Raw genomic sequence first — 20,995 nt, 5'->3', positions numbered from 1 at the left:
CTCAATTAGTGGCACTTGTTTGAAAGATGTCTGCTTGTCTCCTGTGTCCTCTTCAACCACAACATCAATTGACATAGAAGCAGAGAGAGGGGGCTCTCCATGGTCAGTCACTGTTATGATAAGCGGGTGTGTTTTTAAGTCACTATCACTCATACGTCTCTTGGTCCTTATTTCTCCAGAGCTGGTTCCGATTCGGAAGAGGTTCGTGCCTTTGGGTTCAGAGATGTGATAAGAGAGAAGCGCATTGTAGCCAGAGTCAGCGTCCACAGCCCTGATCTTGGCCACAAAGTAGCCCGCTTCAGCAGAGTAGGGGATGTTCTCAGAGTTCACGGAATCTTGGTCAGAATACGGCGGGAGAATAACAGGGCTGTTGTCATTTTCATCTAAGATGAGAACATGTACAGTCACATTACTGCTTAATGCAGGGACACCAGAGTCTGTTGCTTGGATTTGAAAATCGAACTTTTTAACGTCTTCATAGTTTAGAGACTGCATGCTGTATATGTCCCCATTTAAAGAATTGACATTCATCATGGTTGACACAGAGGTGTCACTTTTTTTGTTTTCAACTAATGAGTAAGATACTTGGGCATTTTCGTTCAAATCTGGATCGAAAGCACTAACTGTCGCCATAAGGCTTCCGACAGGAGTGTTTTCTTTTAGGTATACATTTATCACAGGCTCTGGGAATTGTGGGGCATTGTCATTAACGTCAGAGACATAAATAATGTAATCACTAGCACTGGAGAGAGGCGGGGTGCCACCGTCTGTGGCTATGATGGTGACGTTGTAGTGGGAATCTCTTTCTCTGTCCAGTGGTCTATCTACAACTAAAGAATAATGGTTATCATAGTTAGAGTCGAGTTTGAAAGGGATTAAATCTTTGATGGTACACTTTATGTCTCCGTTTTTCCCTCCGTCCTGATCTGAAACTGTAACAAGAGCAACAGCTTTCCCTGGCGTTGTATCCTCTCTCACAGTTTGCAGCAGGGGTGTTATGGTTATTTCTGGAGCATTGTCATTAATGTCTATCACCTCCACTAAAACTTTGCATTGTGCACTACGTGGTGGAGAGCCCTTGTCTTTCGCTTGGACTCGCAGTTCAATAGCAGGGCTTTCCTCGTAATCAATTTGTCCCTGCGTGTGTATTTCTCCAGTGTCTGGCGTTATGCTGAATTTTTCAGAAGCTTTTAAATTTCGGTTTCCAATTAACGAGTATTCAATCTCGCTGTTCATGCCGTCATCTGCATCTGTGGCGGTTACCGTGATTAGTTTGGTTCTAAAGGGAACATTTTCAGTCACCTGAACTTTATAAAGAGTCTTAGTAAACACAGGATTATTGTCGTTTACATCAAATGTATATATTATGATGTCTATGCTACCGGTCTTTGGTGGTTTACCTCCATCAAACGCTGTCAATAGGAGTTTTATAAAAGGCTGTTTTTCGCGATCCAATGATTTTTTTAACACTAATTCAGCAGATATACCTTGCACACCCTCGCTCTGAGTTTCCAAAGAGAAATATTCATTGGGACTCAGTCGGTAGCCTTTTAAAGAATTACTTCCTGTGTCGGGGTCCTCTGCTATGGGCAAGTGATACCTTTCTCCGAGGGTAGCAACCTCGGTTATGTTCAAGGTAAGCGAACTACCAGGAAACGTGGGTGCGTTGTCATTTACATCCAAAATATGTATTTGAATTCTGTAAAGACTGTGAGGATTTTGAGCCACTGCCTCTACTGTTAAGGTACACTTCAAATTGTTTCCACAAACCTGCTCTCTGTCGATTCTCTCTTTGACAAACAGTTCTCCTGTTGTTAATTTAACATCAAAATAGTTCGCGGTAGATCCGGATACAATCTGAAACATGCGTGTTTCCATTTCCTTAACATTAATGTTCAATTCTTTTGCTATGTTTCCAAACACAGTTCCTTGGCTCACCTCCTCCGAGATGGAAAACTCAATCTTACCGGACGACATATCCCATAAACAAAGAAGGAATACAATCCAGGTCCTCGCAAAACTCTTTAGGATTGCATGCTTCATCGTTGCCCTGTATTCTTGCGCAGTGCCAGGTAATTTGCATCAAAGACAAGTCCACAACGTAATATTCGAGCGACACTGATGATGGCGAGGATTTTCTCAGCTGAAGGATCCCATGTCGTTGCTTTCTATTCTGCTCTCCCTGGTTGGACATCATAGAGGTGGAGTTTCACAAAGCGTCTTAATCGTGGTCTACAGCGACACTCGGTGGTTTCTTTAGTCACGAGAGCACGTTAACATATTGACATAGAATGCATAAACAAATATGTGTTTTATATTTATTATCTATTATTTTGTATCCTATAATGCGTACGACTAACGAACCATTTGTTTGGCCTATCGGATAACTAGAATGTTCCGTGTGAAACGAGACTACGTGGAGAAAGAAACAGGTGGTCGCTGTCTACGGATGAGGTGCTGAAACCGATCATTCCCGCCTGAGCGAATTAGGGAAAATAAACTCGTGATTACTTCATTTTCTCCTCACATTTCAAATATTCTTGCTGACTGCAGATGAGTTGTTTATAACAATCTTCTGACATCTTCAAGTTCAATTAGGCCTAAAAGTTTGACCTTTTCATGACTCCATAATTAAATAAGTCACCGGCTTTGGAGTAAACTGGTGATCTACCTATTGGTCATTAATTTACCCACATGGTGAAATGAAATGGTTTGTTTAGACCAACACAACGAAATATGTTATCAGTATATCTACATACTTTTCATGTTGCACGTGGAATGTTGCAGAAAATATATGCTCTTGCGTCAAAACATAGGTCTCTAAATCTTTTCATAGGAGAGTACGATTGTGTTTAAACAGCTTATCACACAAAGACATAATCACTCTGCAGTTTAAAATCAAATCAATATCCCAGCCGTGTATATATATATATATATATGTATATATATATATATATATATATATATATATATTGTTAGTTCTCGTTTACTTGTTTACGTCAAAAGTATGTGCACGCTTGTCATTACAGCGTAAAATCATAGAGGTAAGGACATATGATACATAACATGTGTATTGTTAGGCCATATAATGTTGTGTATGTGTTGCAATGTCACATTTGTGTTATGTATTGTGTTGCAATGCCACATTTGTCATAGTTTGCATTGGGGAATAATCGTCAAACAAATCAACACAATGTCCTACCTTTGTTGTACTGGGAAGAGTTTGTGTCTTTATAAAAGTGTCGCCTCCATTGATACTGATGAGCTCCGCGTCTGCAGGCGGAAACGGTGATGGGAACACCACCACGTCACTCTTCAGTGTGTCAGAGCTAAAACACACGTCATACTGCTGGGTAGTTTTAGAGTAAGACCAGCTCCCGTCTGGGTGAGTGGTGATCATGGGGGCGCTGCAGCTGCTGAAAATACCATCAGTCCTGTGGCATTTCACTGCTATTAAAGTGATGAGACTCACTATAAATATCGATGATATTGATATGATGGCGATGAGTAAATATAGATTTAGATCTGAAAAAGTCTCATCCTTTTGTGAGACTTCTCTTAGGGTTTTATGCATGTCTTTGACCTCTTCAGAAACCACAACATCAATAGACACCGTTGTTGAAAGGGAAGGCTCCCCATTATCAGACACCATGATGATAAGCGGGTGTGTTTTTAAATCATTGTCACTCATTCGCCTTTTAGTTCGTATTTCTCCAGAGCTGGTTCCGATTCGGAAGAGGTTCGTGCCTTTGGGTTCAGAGATGTGATAAGAGAGCAGCGCGTTGTAGCCAGAGTCGGCATCCACAGCCCTGATCTTGGCCACAAAGTAGCCCGCTTCAGCAGAGTAGGGGATGTTCTCAGAGTTCACGGAGCCTTGGTCAGAATACGGCGGGAGAATAACGGGGCTGTTGTCATTTTCATCCAGGATGAGAACGTGCACAGTGACAGTACCACTTAATGCAGGGACACCAGAGTCTGTTGCCTGTACTTGGAACGTGAACTTTTTTTATTTCTTCGTAGTTAAATGACTGTAAGCTGAATATTTCACCACTGAGAGAATTGAGGCTGACATATGAGGAGAAAAGAGTATCACTACTTTTACTGTCAACCAAAGAGTAAGACACCTTTGAATTTTCATCGAGATCTGGATCAGTAGCTGTTACTGCTGTGATAACACTTCCCACCGGCCCATTTTCCTTTACATACACAGTTATCAAAGGCTTTGTAAAGCGTGGGGCATTGTCATTAACATCAGAAACGTGAACCGTAAAATCGCTAGTACTAGAGAGTGGTGGGGTCCCGCCATCTGTTGCTATGATGGTGATGTTGTAGACGGAATAATTCTCTCTGTCTAGAAGCCCATCTACAACTAAAGAATAATAATTTTCGTAATTGGTCTCAAGATTAAAAGGAACGTTGCCTTTAACGACGCTCTGTATCGCTCCGTTTTTACCTCCATCTTTATCTGAAACTTTAACTAAAGCGACCGCTGTCCCAGCCTTTGTATCCTCTTTCACCATTTGCAATAGAGGAGTCACTGTTATTTCGGGAGCATTATCATTTACATCTATGACTTCCAGCAAAACTTTACATTGCGTAGTCTTTGGATGGTATCCTTTATCTTTTGCCTGTACGCGTAGTTCAATAGCTGGATTTCTCTCGAAATCAAGTTGACCATTTACCAGTACTTCACCAGTGTCAGGATTGATAGAAAACAAGTCATAGATTTTCGAATGTCCATGTCCGGTAAATGAGTAGGCAATTTCGCTGTTTACACCAGTATCTGCGTCTGTTGCAGTAACTGAGAGGACTTTAGCTCCGAAAGGAATATTTTCAGGTATACTGATTTTGTAAAGTGTTTTACTGAAAATGGGGTTATTGTCATTCACATCCAAGACATCTATTTTAATAGCTAAGATGCCAGATTTAGGAGGTTTACCTCCATCGATTGCAGTCAATACCAGATTTATAACCGACTGCTTCTCCCGATCCAAAGGCTTCTGCAACACTAATTCAGCGGACCGACCTTGTCGCCCCTCATTCTGTGTATCCAGAGAGAAATATTCATTGACACTCAGCCTGTAGCCTTTAAGAGAATTACTTCCCGTGTCGGGGTCCTCTGCAATGGGGAGGCTGAATCTTTCACCTGGATTAGCTATTTCGGAGATGTTCATGGTAAGCGAGTTGACAGGGAAAATAGGTGCATTATCATTTACATCCAAAATATTGATTTGAATTCTATACAGACTGTGAGGATTTTGAGCCACGGCTTCTATTTCTAAAGAACACTTCGTATTCGTCCCACAGAGCTCCTCTCTGTCAATTCTATCATCGACAAACAGCTCTCCATTTTTGACATTTATCTGGAAATACTTATTGTTGGACCCAGAAACAATTTGTAACACGCGGTTTTCCAGTTCGTGTAAGTTAATATTCAAGTCCTTTGCTATATTTCCAATAACGGTCCCCTTGCTCACCTCCTCCGCGACGGAGTACTCAATCTGACCGGAAGATAGGCATACGTCCCATGAAGAGAGGAACAGAATCAATGTCCAAGCATATCCACTGACCACTGTGTTGCTCATATTTTTCCCCTTCTCTTGGATGACTCTTAGTACTCAATATCAAGGAACTCCAGCAGGCTACATGGCATTCACAAATGGGTTCTAAATTGACGACGCTCGCTCGTTTCTTTCTGACTCAGTTCTCCGTCTCGATATGATACCATAAAGGAGGAGTCACATTAGTTAACACTCACAGCCATGGTCTGTGGCGACACTCTGTGGCTACTTCTCAAAGTAGTTTATCATAAACTGCACCTACCATTTAAAATCCTATATATCGCACCATTAAAGCCTATGTCAACATCAATGATGTGACTGTCTCGACTTCACTGAAAAAGAGAACTAAGCTCAATGAACTTCCGAGTATAAATTAAGGTTGAATGAATGAAAACATAAATAAATCTGCTATAGAATCAATTTAACTATGTTGTGTCTATATGCTAACATCACACGAAACATTCTTTTGACAGAGAGCAGTTTTGTTTTTCGTTTTATCCCAAAATATTTTCAGTGTTTTCATCGGAACAAGTTGTTGCTGTCCGTCTAGATGGTGGTGAAACTCATTATCTAAGCTATAGCTCAAAAATAATAGCACTGCTAATAACTTAAACAGCAAATTGTGACAATAAATGTACCTACCCTATTATATTATTACTGTAAATCAATGCCTTTCTTAAAACTTTTCAGAACGACTTGATATTGGCTGTTTGTAAGACTCCTGTTGATCAAGCAGTGTAACGAACCAGTTTCAGTTTTGAAAGTGTCTAGCAGCAAAAGCACATTTTACTTCGAGTGAACAGAGCTTCTAAAGTGGTGCAGAGAGACCATTACTAAAACAAGTTGGTCATAAAAAAAGTGTGGGTGATGAAATGTTGGCCTATAGCAGTGCATTAATATTCCAGTCATGAATACATTTCAGGGAAAATGTTGAACCCTTGATAAAACTTAAGACGTCCTAACCCGATATAAAAGTATGTGTAACAGTAAACACCACTATACCTTTGTTGAACTGGGAAGAGTTTGTGTCCGTTTACAAGTGTCTCCTCCATCAATGCTGATGAGCTCCGCGTCTGCAGGCGGAAACGGTGATGGGAACACCACCACGTCACTCTTCAGTGTGTCTGAGCTAAAACACACGTCATACTGCTGAGTAGTTTTAGAGTAAGACCAGCTCCCGTCTGGGTGAGTGGTGATCATGGGGGCGCTGCAGCTGCTGAAAATACCATCAGTCCTGTGGCATTTCACTGCTATTAAAGTGATGAGACTGATGAGGAATATGGCCGATACTGATGCAATGGCCATGAGCAGGTACAGATTTAGATCAGACAAATTATCTTCTTTGAGGCGATTCTCTTTAAAAGGTGTCTGTGTGTCACTTGTACTTTCCACAACCACAACTTCCATAGACACCGTAGCTGAGAGAGAAGGCTCCCCATGATCAGACACCTTTATCACTAAGGGGTATGTCTTGAAGTCACTGTCACTCATCCTTCTCTTTGTTCGTATTTCTCCAGAGCTGGTTCCGATTCGGAAGAGGTTCGTGCCTTTAGGTTCTGAGATGTGATAAGAGAGTAGCGCATTGTAGCCAGAGTCCGCGTCCACAGCCCTGATCTTGGCCACAAAGTAGCCGGCCTCAGCAGAGTATGGAATGTTCTCAGAGTTCACGGAGCCTTGGTCAGAATACGGCGGGAGAATAACGGGGCTGTTGTCATTTTCATCCAGGATGAGAACGTGCACAGTGACAGTACCGCTTAATGCAGGAACACCAGAGTCTGTTGCCTGCACTTGGAACGTGAACGTTTTCATTTCCTCGTAGTTAAACGACTGTAAGCTGAATATTTCACCACTGAGAGAATCAAGGCTGATAAATGAGGATAGGGGAGTATCATTACTTTTACTGGCAACCAAAGAGTAAGACATCTTTGCATTTTCATCTGGATCAGAAGCTGTTACTGCTGTGATAACACTCCCCACTGGCATGTTTTCCTTTATATAAACAGTTATCAGAGGTTGTGGGAATCGAGGGGCGTTGTCATTAACATCAGAAACGTAAATCTTAAACTCGCTAGTACTTGAGAGAGGTGGGTTCCCGCCATCTGTTGTTACGATGGTGATATTGTAGTCAGAAAATTTCTCTCTGTCAAGAGGCCCATCTACAACTAAAGAATAATAATTTTCGTAATTAGTCTCAAGTTTGAAAGGAACGTTGCCCTTAACGATACACTTAATCTCTCCATTTTTACCTCCATCTTTATCGGAGACTGTAACTAAAGCGACAGCTGTCCCAGCCTTTGTATCTTCTTTCACCATTTGTAATAGCGGCGTCACTGTTATTTCGGGCGCATTATCATTTACATCTACAACGTCCAGCAAAACTTTACATTGTGTAGTCCTTGGATGATATCCTTTATCTTTTGCCTGTACACGTAGTTCAATTGCTGGGTTTTCCTCGAAATCAAGTCGTCCATTTACCAGTATTTCACCAGTGTCAGGATTGATAGAAAATAAGCCATAGATTTTCGAATTTCCATGTCCGGTGAATGAGTACACAATTTCGCTGTTTACACCTGTGTCTGCATCTGTTGCTGTAACTGAAAGGACTTCAGTTCCGAAAGGAATATTTTCAGGTATACTGATTTTGTAAAGTGTCTTACTGAAAATGGGGTTATTGTCATTCACATCCAAGACATCTATTTTAATATCTAAACTGCCAGATTTAGGAGGTTTACCTCCATCAATTGCAGTCAATACCAGATTGATGACAGACTGCTTCTCCCGATCCAAAGCTTTCTGTAACACTAATTCAGCGGACAGACCTTGTCGCCCCTCACTCTGTGTATCCAAAGAGAAATATTCATTGGGACTCAGCCTATAGCCTTTAAGAGAATTACTTCCTGTGTCGGGATCCTCTGCAATGGGGAGACTGAATCTTTCACCTGGATTAGCGATTTCAGTGATGTTCAAGGTAAACGAAGTGACAGGGAAAGTAGGTGCGTTATCGTTTACATCCAAAATATTTATTTGAATTCTGTATAGACTATGAGGATTTTGAGCCACTGCTTCTATTTTTAAAGAACACTGCATATTCGTCACACAAAGCTCCTCTCTGTCGAGTCTGTCATCGACAAACAACTCTCCATTTTTTACATTTATCTGGAAATACTTCTTGTTGGACCCAGAAACGATTTGAAACTTACGGTTCTCCAGTTCGAGCACATTGATATGCAAGTCCTTTGCTACATTTCCAACAACAGTTCCCTTGCTCACCTCCTCCGCGACGGAGTACACAGTCTGGCCGGAAGCCACGTCCCATAAAGAGAGGAACATAATCAATGTCCAAGCATATCCACTGACCACTGTATTGCGCATATTTGCTCTATGTTCCTGGAAGACTCCTACTGAGTGTCAACGAAAAGGGAGCTCCAGCATCTGTTGTGGTAGGCTACATGCCATTTACAATCGGGCACAGAGTTGACGACGCTCGCTCGTTTTTTCTGATTCACTTCTCCCCTCTCGATATGATGCCATAGAGGTGGAGCCACGTTAGTTAAACCCTCACAACCATGGTCTGTGGCGACACTGTGTGGGTAGTTCTCAAAGTAGTTCATAATTTGAAGTATGCCAATCACTTCTGTTTAATGGACATTATTGTTTATTATTGATTTCCCCCTCATTTCCATTGCTTATTTTATTAGGCTATTGATTGAATTGACATTGTTGTTTATTAATGCTATTCCGCTTATTATAGTTTGACCAACATTCATTCTAATCTGTTCCCTGTTAAATTGTAAATATTATGTTGATTTTGTATGTGTGTGTCGCTTTGGACAAAGGCGTCTGCTGAATCCCATAACCATAACCATTTAAACCATCAACAATGACAACATCGAATATGTGACAAAAATCATGTCCTGTAGCCTATGACCTATGGAACAATGCGGTGGCTGTTTTATACTGTCACTTGGATAAAGAAAACATTCCTTTCTTTTTATTTAACCCAGAACATTGTCAGTGTTTTTATCTGAACTAGTTGTCGCTGTCCACCCAAATAGTGCTGAAACGCATGATCTAACTTGCAGCTCTATAAGGATCGTACTGCTAATAACTTAAACAGCAGCTTTGTGACAGTGAATGTACTCTCTTGTCTTAAAACGAGTCATAACGACTTTATATTGGCTGTTTTAACACTTCTGTGGGTGAAGCGGGGAAAAGATTTGAAGGTGCTTAGTATCTTTGAATGAACAGAGCATCTGAAGTGGTTCAGAGGGACACTTCCTAAAACAAGCTGTACATACAAGAACGCTGGGTGATGAAATGTAGCCTTACATTAATATTCCTTTCATATACATTTCATACATTTCATGGAAAATATTGAAACCTCGATAACACAATAAAAAACAAAGATTAGGTGTGTAATAGTAAAAAGCACTGTACCTTTGTTGTACTGGGAAGAGTTTGTGTCGTTTACAAGTGTCTCCTCCATCAATGCTGATGAGCTCCGCGTCTGCAGGCGGAAATGGTGATGGGAACACCACCACGTCACTCTTCAGTGTGTCTGAGCTAAAACACACGTCATACTGCTGGGTAGTTTTAGAGTAAGACCAGCTCCCGTCTGGGTGAGTGGTGATCATGGGGGCGCTGCAGCTGCTGAAAATACCATCAGTCCTGTGGCATTTAACTGCTATTAAAGTGATGAGACTTATCAAGAATATGGCTGATACTGATGCAATGGCCATGAGCAGGTACAGATTTAGATCAGACAAATTATCTTCTTTGAGGAGATTCTCTTTAAAAGGTGTCTGTGTGTCACTTGTACTTTCCACAACCATAACTTCCATAGACACCGTAGCTGAGAGAGGAGGCTCCCCATGATCAGATACCTTTATCACTAAGGGGTGTGTCTTGAAGTCACTGTCACTCATTCTTCTCTTAGTTCGTATTTCTCCAGAACTGGTTCCGATTCTGAAGAGGTTCGTGCCTTTAGGTTCAGAGATGTGATAAGAGAGAAGCGCATTGTAGCCAGAGTCAGCGTCCACAGCTCTGATCTTGGCCACAAAGTAGCCCGCTTCCGCAGAGTAGGGGATGTTCTCAGAGTTCACGGAGCCTTGGTCAGAATACGGCGGGAGAATAACGGGGCTGTTGTCATTTTCATCCAGGATGAGAACGTGCACAGTGACAGTTCCACTTAATGAAGGGACACCAGAGTCTGTTGCCTGCACTTGGAACGTGAACTTTTTCATTTCCTCGTAGTTAAACGACTGTAAACTGAATATTTCACCACTGAGAGAATTAAGGCTAATAAATGAGGCTACAGATGTATCAGTGTTTTTACTGTCAACCAAAGAGTAAGACACCTTTGCATTTTCATCGAGATCTGGATCAGAAGCTGTTACTGCTGTGATAACACTCCCCACTGGCATGTTTTCCTTTATATAAACAGTTATCAGAGGTTGTGGGAATCGAGGTGCATTGTCATTAACATCAGAAACATACATAGTGTAATCACTAGAGCTGGAGAGAGGCGGGCTGCCGCCATCTGTGGTTACAATAGAGAGATCGTAGCTGGAGTATTTCTCTCTGTCTAAAGGTCCATCTACAACTAACGAATAATAATTCTCGTAATTAGTTTCAAGTTTGAATGGAACGTCGCCTTTAAGTATGCACTTCATCTCTCCGTTTTTACCTCCATCTTTATCCGACACTGCAACTAAAGCGACAGCTGTCCCAGCCTTTGTATCTTCTTTCACCATTTGCAATAGAGGCGTCACTGTTATTTCAGGCACATTATCATTCACATCTATAACTTCCACTAAAACTTTACATTGCGTAGTCCTAGGTGAGGAACCTTTATCTTTTGCCGCCACACGCAATTCTATTGCAGGGTTTTCCTCGAAATCAAGCTGACCATTTATCTGAATTTCGCCTGTATCAGGATTTATAGAAAATAAATCATAAATCTGCGAATTTCCATGTCCAGCAAATGAAAATGTAATATCGCTGTTTACACCTGTATCTGCATCTGTTGCGGTAACGGAAAGTATTTTTGTTCCAAAAGAAACATTTTCAGGTATTTGCACTTTGTAAAGTGGTTTACTGAAAACAGGATAGTTATCATTGATATCCAAAACATCAATTTGTATATCTAATCTCCCAAATTTAGGAGGCTTTCCTCCATCTATCGCAGTCAAAACAAGATTTATGATTGACTGTTTTTCGCGATCTAAAGCTTTTTGTAACACTAACTCTGCAGATAGACCATGACCCCCCTCACTTTGTATATCCAAAGAGAAATATTCATTGGGACTCAGTCTGTAGCCTTTAAGTGAATTACTTCCTGTGTCGGGATCCTCTGCAATGGGGAGGCTGAATCTTTCACCTGGATTGGCGTTTTCGGTGATGTTCAAGGTAAGCGAATTGACAGGAAAAGTTGGTGCGTTATCATTTACATCCAAAATATTTATTTGAATTCGGTACAGGCTGTGAGGATTTTGAGCCACTGCCTCTATTTTCAAAGTACACTTCGTATTCCTCCCACAAATCTCCTCTCTGTCGAGTCTATCATCGACAAATAACTCTCCGGTTTTGACATTTATCTGGAAATACTTCTTGTTAGATGCGGATACTATCTGGAACACTCGGTTCTCTAGTTGTTGTGCATTTATGTTCAAGTCCTTTGCTATATTTCCGACAACAGTTCCTTTGCTCACCTCCTCTGCTACGGAGTATACAATCTGACCGGAAGACAAGTTCCATGAAGAGAAGAACAGAATCATTGTCCATGCATATCCAGTGGCCACTGTATTGCTCATATTTTTGTCCACTGCTTCTGTGCGACTCCTAGTACTTGATAGTAACCAAAAAGGGAAGACCAGTATGTTCTTGTATATGCCATATACAGATACAGTCGTGTTTAGAGTGAAGGACTCTAGCTCGTCTCTTGCTCGCTTCGTTCACTCTTTTCATATGATGCGATAGAGGTGGAGTCACCAAGAGAAATAGTGTGACTCTGGACCCTCACAACCGTGGTCTATGGCGACACTCTGTGGATGCTATTCAAAATAGTTTATCATCCTCAGTGCTCCCACCATTGATATTTAAAATAAAATATATAGCACCGTTTTGGGCCTACAATGCCAATATCAGAGACATCAACTGTATGAGTTTTTCGAAAAAAATGTAATGGCTGTTTGAGTCGTTCATACAGACACAAAATCAAAATTCCCCACAACATTCCCACCAACATTCTCTGTTTTCGTCAGTTTTCAAGATCTACATCAACTGTCGCTGTCCACATTGATGGTTCTGAAACGCATTGACTAAGGGACAAATAAAAGTATAAAGTGTAAGTAAAGTGTTGGCCTAATGGCTTAAACGGTAGAATAATAGGCAGACCTTCAGTACATGCAGACAGTGTAAAAGGTATGTACGACTTGGCGTGCTACTTGGACACATTCTGCATTCAGCAAGTGCAATCAACTAGTTTTGAGGAACTATTTAAATAGCATGCTTTTAGTTTAGGAGAAAGTACTTTGGGCAACATTTTGGACAGCTAAACCAAGATGGACGTACAGAAAGGCTTAGGTGATGATGCAATGTATAGCACAACCTTTACAGCACAGTAGGAATACATGTTGGTAAAATATTGAACCTTCGATAAAACTTTAGAGGTCCTAACATAGTATTAGGTGTGTAACAGTAAACGGCACTATACCTTTGTTGTACTGGGAAGAGTTTGTGTCCGTTTACAAGCGTCTCCTCCATCAATGCTGATGAGCTCCGCGTCTGCAGGCGGAAACGGTGATGGGAACACCACCACGTCACTTTTCAGTGTGTCAGAGCTAAAACACACATCATACTGCTGGGTAGTTTTAGAGTAAGACCAGCTCCCGTCTGGGTGAGTGGTGATCATGGGGGCGCTGCAGTTGCTGAAAATACCATCAGCCCTGTGGCATTTCACTGCTATTAAAGTGATGAGACTGATGAGGAATATGGCCGATACGCAGGCAATGGCGATAAGCAAGTAGATATTAAGATCAGAAAAACTCTCTTCTCTGAGGAGATTCTCTTTAAAAGGGGCGTGTGTGTCACTGGTACTTTCCACAACCACAACTTCCATAGACACCGTAGCTGAGAGAGGGGGCTCCCCGTGATCAGACACCATTATCACCAACGGGTGTGTTTTGAAGTCACTGTCACTCATCCGTCTCTTGGTCCTTATTTCTCCAGAGCTGGTTCCGATTTGGAATAGGTTCGTGCCTTTGGGTTCAGAGATGTGGTAAGATAGCAGCGCGTTGTAGCCAGAGTCCGCGTCTGCAGCCCTGATCTTGGCCACAAAGTAGCCAGCTTCAGCTGAATAGGGAATGTTCTCAGAGTTCACGGAGCCTTGGTCAGAATACGGCGGGAGAATAACGGGACTGTTGTCATTTTCGTCCAAAATAAAAACGTTTACACTTGTGCTGCTGCTTAGCGCAGGTGTTCCAGCGTCGGTGGCCTGGATCAGAAATCTAAACTGTTTAAATTCTTCAAAATTAAATGATTTTACACTGTATATTTCACCTGTCTCAGAGTTTATGCTGATATAATTAGATAAGGTGTTGTCATTATTATTTGCATCTACTAGCGTGTATGTTACGTCTGCGTTCTCTTTAATGTCTGCATCATGAGCCGTCACTTGTAACATTTTACATCCAACAACACTGTTCTCTTTAAGGTACACGTTCATAACAGGCTCCTGAAATTTGGGAGCGTTGTCATTTACATCGGAAATGTGAACGGTAAATATACCTGAGCTGGACAAAGGTGAAGTCCCTTCGTCTGTCGCTGTAATTGTTATATTATATTGAGGTGTACTTTCTCTATCCAGAGGCCCGTCGACAACCAAAGATATATAGTTGTTGAAAGAAGACTCAAGTTTAAAGGGGGAAGAGTTGGCTATTGTACAGTGTACTGCTCCGTTTTTACCAGCATCTCTGTCAGAAACAGTGATTGAAGCAACAGTTGTTTTCAGCCTTGCATCTTCAGGCAAAGTGTTCAGCAGAGGTGTTATTGACATTTCGGGAGCATTGTCATTTAGATCCACCACTTCAATTAAAATTTTGCAGTGACCAACTCTAGGGGGGGGTCCTTTATCCATCGCTTGCACACGTAACTCATATGCAGGAGTTTCCTCAAAATCAATAAGTCCTGTGGTCGTTATAATACCAGAATCAGGATGAATCGCAAATGGCTGATTTTGCTTCACATTTCCATGTGCGGCCAACGAGTAGATAACTTGTCCGTTTAGACCTTCGTCAGCATCAGTTGCGTTAACTGTAATTACAGTGGTTCCAAATGGTGCATTCTCAGTCAATTTGGTTTTATACAGAGATTTACTGAAAGTTGGTGTATTGTCGTTGACGTCAATGACGTGAACCGTAATATCCATTGTTCCCGATTTGGGCGGTTTGCCTCCATCAACCGCAGTTAAAACAAGGTGAATTTCGGGTTGTTTCTCTCGGTCTAAAGACTTTTGCAGTACAAGTTCTGCGGATACATCATGGTCATTGCTATTTTGTACGTCTAGAGAGAAATGTTCATTTGGACTGAGTTTGTATGATCTTACTGCATTGCTACCAATATCGGTGTCACTGGCCATTTGTAAAAGAAACCGGTCTCCTTGGAAAGCGTGCTCTGTTATATTTAATGAATACGACGACACCGGAAATTTTGGCGGATTGTCGTTTACATCCAAAACCTCTATTTCTACTTGATTCATATATGTAGGACCATGCGCAATAACCTCTATCTTGAGAGAACATTTTCCATGACTTGGGCACAGCTCATCTCTATCTATTCGACCATTAACCACTAGGAGTCCAGTCTTTAAATCGACCTTAAAATACTGTGAATATGACCCAGGTACAATTTGAAACATACGTGACTCAAGCTCCTGAACATTGATATGAAGGTCCTTTGCTATATTTCCAATCGCGGTTTCCTTCTTCACCTCTTCTGTTACTGAATATACTGTCTGGCCGGATGATACATTCCATAAACAAAGCACCAGTACAATCCGAATCCAGCGAGACTCCATGTGAAGAAAAAGATCCATTGCTGTCTATAGCATTTGGTTCATAAAATGACTAGTGCACTTGGTTCTCCTTTGAACCGACGAGAATCATTCTCCAGTCCTGATAAACACATGGAAAGCTCGCAGTGATGTGTACGATGTAAAGATGGTATGTTAAGCCCACTCTTCAGTGCGGAAATACTCCTGACCTGCAACAACCACAGTCTGCAGCGACATCTCGCGTTTCTTCGTATGCCACTAAACACTTTAGGCCTACATCACCTTTGCAACAGTGAAGCATCAGTATCATATATTGTCATGTTTTATCTCTCTATAGATGCAAAAGACATTGGAGATCAAACACAGGGGATTGTTATTATATTAGTTGCCATCAACAAGTGTACCTAGAGTTATTTTCAAATGTTGCTCCACAGCAATATACTACTGTGAAGACCAATTATGAATGACAAGGGCACTGTCCATGGTGCTGAAACGTAACCATCGCAACGTTTGCGGGGGTTTTTTTTATTATTTTTTCCCTTGACTGAGCTCTGTCTATTCTTATAGTCTTATAAAACCAAGACTAATTTTAAAGATTATATTTCTATAAACTATAGCCGTATATAATATGACCTCACCAGCAATGTCTGAAAGTTCCGATCAACTGATGCTAAACAGATTCCCCTGACCAGAGTCACGTGTGTCGTTTCATGCAGTTCCATGTCGTTCCAAAACAGTCCTTTCCACTTTTGTGTACTTTTGTGTGCTGTGATCACATTTTGTAGCCCAAGTCAGAAGCTTTGTTATGACCAGTGAATGTAGGAAATACACCAGCAGGGCGGACATTCTGACTACCTCGAATATAATTTAACTGGGTAATATGAACATTTTAGAAGTATCAGAGGAGAGATTGCATCTTACCTTTGTTGTACTGGGAAGAGTTTGTGTCCGTTTACAAGTGTCTGCTCCGTCAATGCTGATGAGCTCCGCGTCTGCAGGCGGAAACCGTGATGGGAACACCACCACGTCACTCTTCAGTGTGTCTGAGCTAAAACACACGTCATACTGCTGAGTAGTTTTAGAGTAAGACCAGCTCCCGTCTGGGTGAGTGGTGATCATGGGGGCGCTGCAGCTACTGAAAATACCATCAGTCCTGTGGCATTTCACTGCTATTAAAGTGATGAGACTGATGAGGAATATGGCTGATACTGAGGCAATGGCGATGAGCAGATAGAGATTAAGGTCAGATAAGGTTTCCTCTTTGAGAGGAATTGTTTTAAAAGTAAATTGTGCGTCTCCTGTACTCTCAACAACTACAATTTCTACAGATACAGTCACAGACAGAGAAGGCTCCCCCTGATCAGAGACGGTGATTATCAGCGGGTGTGTTTTTAGATCATTGTCACTCATTCGCCTCTTTGTCCTTATTTCTCCAGAACTGGTTCCGATTCGGAATAGGTTCGTGCCTTTGGCTTCAGAGATGTGATAAGAGAGCAGCGCGTTGTAGCCAGAGTCCGCGTCCACAGCCCTGATCTTGGCCACAAAGTAGCCCGCTTCAGCAGAGTAGGGGATGCTCTCAGAGTTCACGGAGCCTTGGTCAGAATAAGGCGGGAGAAAGACAGGGCTGTTGTCATTTTCATCCAGTATACATATGTTAACAGTGGCGTTGCTATTCAGCGGGGGAATGCCTGCGTCCTTTGCCTGCACTTGAAAACTCCATTGTTTCATTTCTTCATAATTGAAAGATAGCATAGTGTTTACCTCGCCTGTTACCGAATTAATGGCAACGATATTATACACAGACATTCCATTGACATTGTTTTCCAAAAGAGAGTATGTCACCTGAGCGTTTTCATTTGCATCAAGGTCATATGCTGTCAAGCTTAAAATACTCGTTCCTACAGGAGTATTCTCTCTCACATAAACGTTAATAACATTTTCTGGAAAGTGCGGAGCATTGTCATTTACATCTGAAACATGTACAACTACACAACTTGTGCTTGTGAGAGGAGGCGTTCCCTCATCTGTTGCTGTGACTGTGATGTTATATTCAGAGTTCGTTTCCCTGTCCAGTGTCCCCCCAAGCACAAGAGAGTAGTACTTCCCTTGGGATGATTCCAACAGGAAGGGTATGCCATCGGGGATGGAGCAGTGTACATGTCCGTTTTTTCCCCCGTCTCGATCTTGAACCGTGATCAGGGCTATTGCAGTGCCTTTCTTTGCGTCCTCCCTCACGTTCTCCAAAAGGGAGGAGAGTTTGATATCGGGTGGGTTGTCATTCACATCAAGGATCTCCACCAGAACTTTACAGTGTGATGCGAGAGGTGTGTGGCCACGATCGTGGGCCTCCACTCGTAGCTCATAAGCACCCGTCTCCTCATAGTCCAGTTTCCCGAGTGTTGTGATTACACCAGTGCTTTGATTTATTGCAAATTTCTCAAATATTCCCCTCTGGCCCTGTTTAAATCTGTAAATTAGCTCACCATTTACACCTTCGTCGGCATCTGATGCAGTGACGGTAAGAACAGGTGTACCAATAGGTGTGTTTTCAGACACCTGAACCTTATAGACGGATTTAGAGAACTCAGGTGCGTTATCATTGGCATCTAAGACATCTATGATTAGTTCAGTTGTCCCAGACCTGGGCGGATTTCCGCCATCGACAGCAGTCAAGATTAGATTTATTGCAGCTTGTTTTTCCCGATCCAGCGCTTTGTGCAGCATTAACTCCGCAGAGGGGCCTTGGTCGGCCTCCTTATGTAGCTCTAACTTGAAAAATGTATTCGAAGACAGTTTATAGGATTGAACAGTGTTGCTGCCAACATCCGGATCATCAGCGCCGAGCAATGGGAATTTGGCACCTATAAAGGTAGACTCCGCTAGCTTAATATGTTGAGATCTCCCAGGGAAAACGGGTGCATTGTCGTTCATGTCAAGTATTTTTATCTCCACACTGTACATTCTCAACGGGTTATTAACTATTGCCTCCAGGCTTTCTATGCACACAGGACTAGAGGAGCAAATATGTTCTCTGTCTATCCTTTGACTGACGAGAAGGGCACCGGTTTGTAAATTCACTTCAAAATGTTTAATTGCTGAGCCGGAGACGATGTGAAGCAGGCGTCCCTCCAATTCAGACACTTTCAAGTTCAGATCCTTCGCTAAATTTCCAACAAATGTCCCTGGGCTTACCTCCTCTGCTATGGAGTAAGTAATTTGCGCCGACATTCCTTTGCGAAGACAAAGAGCTATCCAAAAGAGACACGCAGTGCAAAAACGTTCCCTTGTTTTGGATGCATCCATTGTTGTTCAGTCATAGAATCCTGGCAGTGTGGAATATCTAACAGTTACACGTGAATTAATTCGTAGAGGTGATGCGCAATCGGGACAAGCTCACAGTAACTGTATGGCATTCCTCCGAAACGCAGCATGGTAAAAGGAGCGTGGCGGTTGAGCTGGGGCTTCCTTTAGTAGGAGGAGATTGTGGTAGGTGAACTATAGGTAGACAGCGACACCACATGGACTTCTATGATGCGTATACAACACAATAATATGTTTGAAATTATGTTATAACTTATAATGATGTGATGATGTGATATATAATGATGGATGTTGTTTGTATGTCTCAGGAAGACCGTTAGTTGGTATGCCCCTTCTTCATGTGTTAGCCGTTTCAAAACTTCCGAAAAGCTATTTTTCCACTGCCATGGACAGTTGTAGTCAAAGACTGCTGCAGCTAGAGTACATCACACAGAAGCTGCATTTGCATTTGGGGAGATAAGACGAGAACATCAATCCTCCTATTGTTATTTTAGTGACAATACGAGTATTTGGATGGCATAAGAATGTGGATATAAAACGATTTTACTGAATCTCAATTACAAGGGCTACAGAGGATAGTGTGCTAAATGTGACATTGACCTCTGCCAGATAGCATTTATAAAGCATGAGCGCTACTCAAAGTCCCACTAGTTATTGTGTCACATGCTGGATGAACTATTGAGAAGACTAATTCCCTTGTATTAGTAGAGTTACACACAGAAGGTATGTTTGTATTTTATTTGATGATGTGTGTTTTTTAATCATATTTACCTTTTTCACCCCAGTTACATGACAGACAGATAGACAGACAGAGCATATGAGTCAGGTCAAGTTTAAAAATATTTCTTAAAAAGTAGTTTTTCCTTTGATAAACAATGGCAATGGGCCCAACAGAACAAAACCCAACATGAGAGCTGATAATAGTGGCCAACTATGCCTATACCATACTATGATACTGATCCATCCTTACTGTTTGTAAGATAGTAGTTGATGACAAGATCACATGGCAGTGGGTTGTGGTCAGCAGCACTGAAGATGGACACTCAGAGTAATGGCTAGGTCTTGAGTTCAGACACTCTGGAGTTCTTTCTGGTTATCTTTTAGTATCATCGCTTTGAATCAATGATAGAAAGGCATGCTCCATCAGCACATTTTAATTGTGATATATGCATACTATACTGATTGTGTTAAGTGCACATTCCTTAGTGAGTTATTAAAATAAAGCCATTTTCTTGATCTTTACCTGCTCGAATTTCTATGTTTTTCAACATGATGTGCCTGTAAAATATTCTTTAGAAAGTAGCAAAATAGTATCTATCTATCTATCTATCTATCTATCTATCTATCTATCTATCTATCTATCTGCAGGTCATGTGACGCCTCTTCCACGTTGTTGCTCGAGGCTTTGGATTATCGGACTCTATAACCTTGATCGCCAAACTTTTCTGTCAAACGTTAACGTTAAACGTTAAGCCAGTATCAAGGGCTGCAAATAATACCGGGCCAAGGAAACGATATCTGGAAGAAGAAAGCATCAAATTCCTTCTAACGTCTCTCAAAACTAGTGACTCAATATAAAAGTGAGATCTTCTCAGATTACTTACCCGCTACCTGTGTTCGAGTTATCAAGGAACTGCACGATATCGCTGTTGCTAGCCAACTAGCAAACAAACGTTTAAAAAACATTTGACACCGGCGAGCCCTCGCCGCGACACGATGCCTCCCCTCAGCTGTGCACCAGGCTGCGACTCATGCGTCCTTCTCAGCGAAAAGATAGTGGAACTCGAAGCCAGAATAGCGACCCTCCATCAGATTGAGAAAGGATGAAAAAGTTCCTCGACACCATTCTCTCCGTAAGTAACGTTACCTCTCTTACACACACAAATGCCAGATGCCCTGATTTCACTCTGTCCTCCAATACTTTAACCATGCCATGCACTAATGCAACTTCTGTCCCTGTTGCCTCTCCCCGCCTCTGCTGAGAACCAAGCCTGCTCTGCTGGCCAGCTCCACTCCCACACCAGCCTGAGCCATGGCGTAGAAGCAAGCATCACAAGCCGCG

At 41.9% G+C, this 20,995-nt stretch overlaps 3 protein-coding genes across 4 annotated transcripts in view; all 3 read right to left on the bottom strand.

Moving 5' to 3' along the window:
• Window positions 1–15,757, bottom strand: part of LOC125287115 (protocadherin alpha-C2-like) — a 68,616-nt gene extending 52,859 nt beyond the window's left edge. Inside the window, exon 1 of one of the 2 annotated variants that reach the window (XM_048232666.1) lies at window positions 13,276–15,757. In XM_048232666.1, coding sequence (XP_048088623.1) covers window positions 13,276–15,654 — 2,379 coding nt within the window. In that variant the 5' untranslated portion in view covers window positions 15,655–15,757. Of the gene's footprint in view, window positions 1–6,563; window positions 9,132–13,275 lie in introns of those variants that run through there. The other variant, XM_048232675.1, reaches the window with a different exon arrangement.
• Window positions 217–19,015, bottom strand: LOC125287161 (protocadherin alpha-1-like). Its single transcript, XM_048232724.1, has 2 exons — window positions 16,534–19,015; window positions 217–383 (listed from the first exon to the last, which is right to left on the bottom strand). Exons 1-2 carry the CDS (start codon window positions 18,913–18,915, stop codon window positions 327–329), a joined length of 2,439 nt encoding a protein of 812 aa, XP_048088681.1. The 5' UTR covers window positions 18,916–19,015; the 3' UTR covers window positions 217–326.
• On the bottom strand, window positions 3,818–5,883 carry LOC125287194 (protocadherin alpha-9-like). Its single transcript, XM_048232759.1, has one exon. It carries the CDS (start codon window positions 5,583–5,585, stop codon window positions 3,918–3,920), a length of 1,668 nt encoding a protein of 555 aa, XP_048088716.1. The 5' UTR covers window positions 5,586–5,883; the 3' UTR covers window positions 3,818–3,917.
• Window positions 19,016–20,995: the final 1,980 nt, after the last annotated feature.

Source organism: Alosa alosa, chromosome 2, assembly GCF_017589495.1.
Source record: "Alosa alosa isolate M-15738 ecotype Scorff River chromosome 2, AALO_Geno_1.1, whole genome shotgun sequence".
Classification (NCBI taxonomy): Eukaryota; Metazoa; Chordata; class Actinopteri; order Clupeiformes; family Clupeidae; genus Alosa; species Alosa alosa.
The sequence above is the reverse complement of the archived record's forward strand: the minus strand, read 5'-3'. Positions and strand labels throughout refer to the sequence as shown.

Bases quoted from the DNA above. Each gene is read 5' to 3' on its own strand.
- LOC125287161 (XM_048232724.1), bottom strand. From the start codon at position 18,915: ATGGATGCATCCAAAACAAGGGAACGTTTTTGCACTGCGTGTCTCTTT. The intron at 384-16,533 runs GTAAGATGCAAT...TTCTCATCTTAG, and splicing joins CTCTTCCCAGTACAACAAAG to ATGAAAATGACAACAGCCCT.
- LOC125287194 (XM_048232759.1), bottom strand. From the start codon at position 5,585: ATGAGCAACACAGTGGTCAGTGGATATGCTTGGACATTGATTCTGTTC.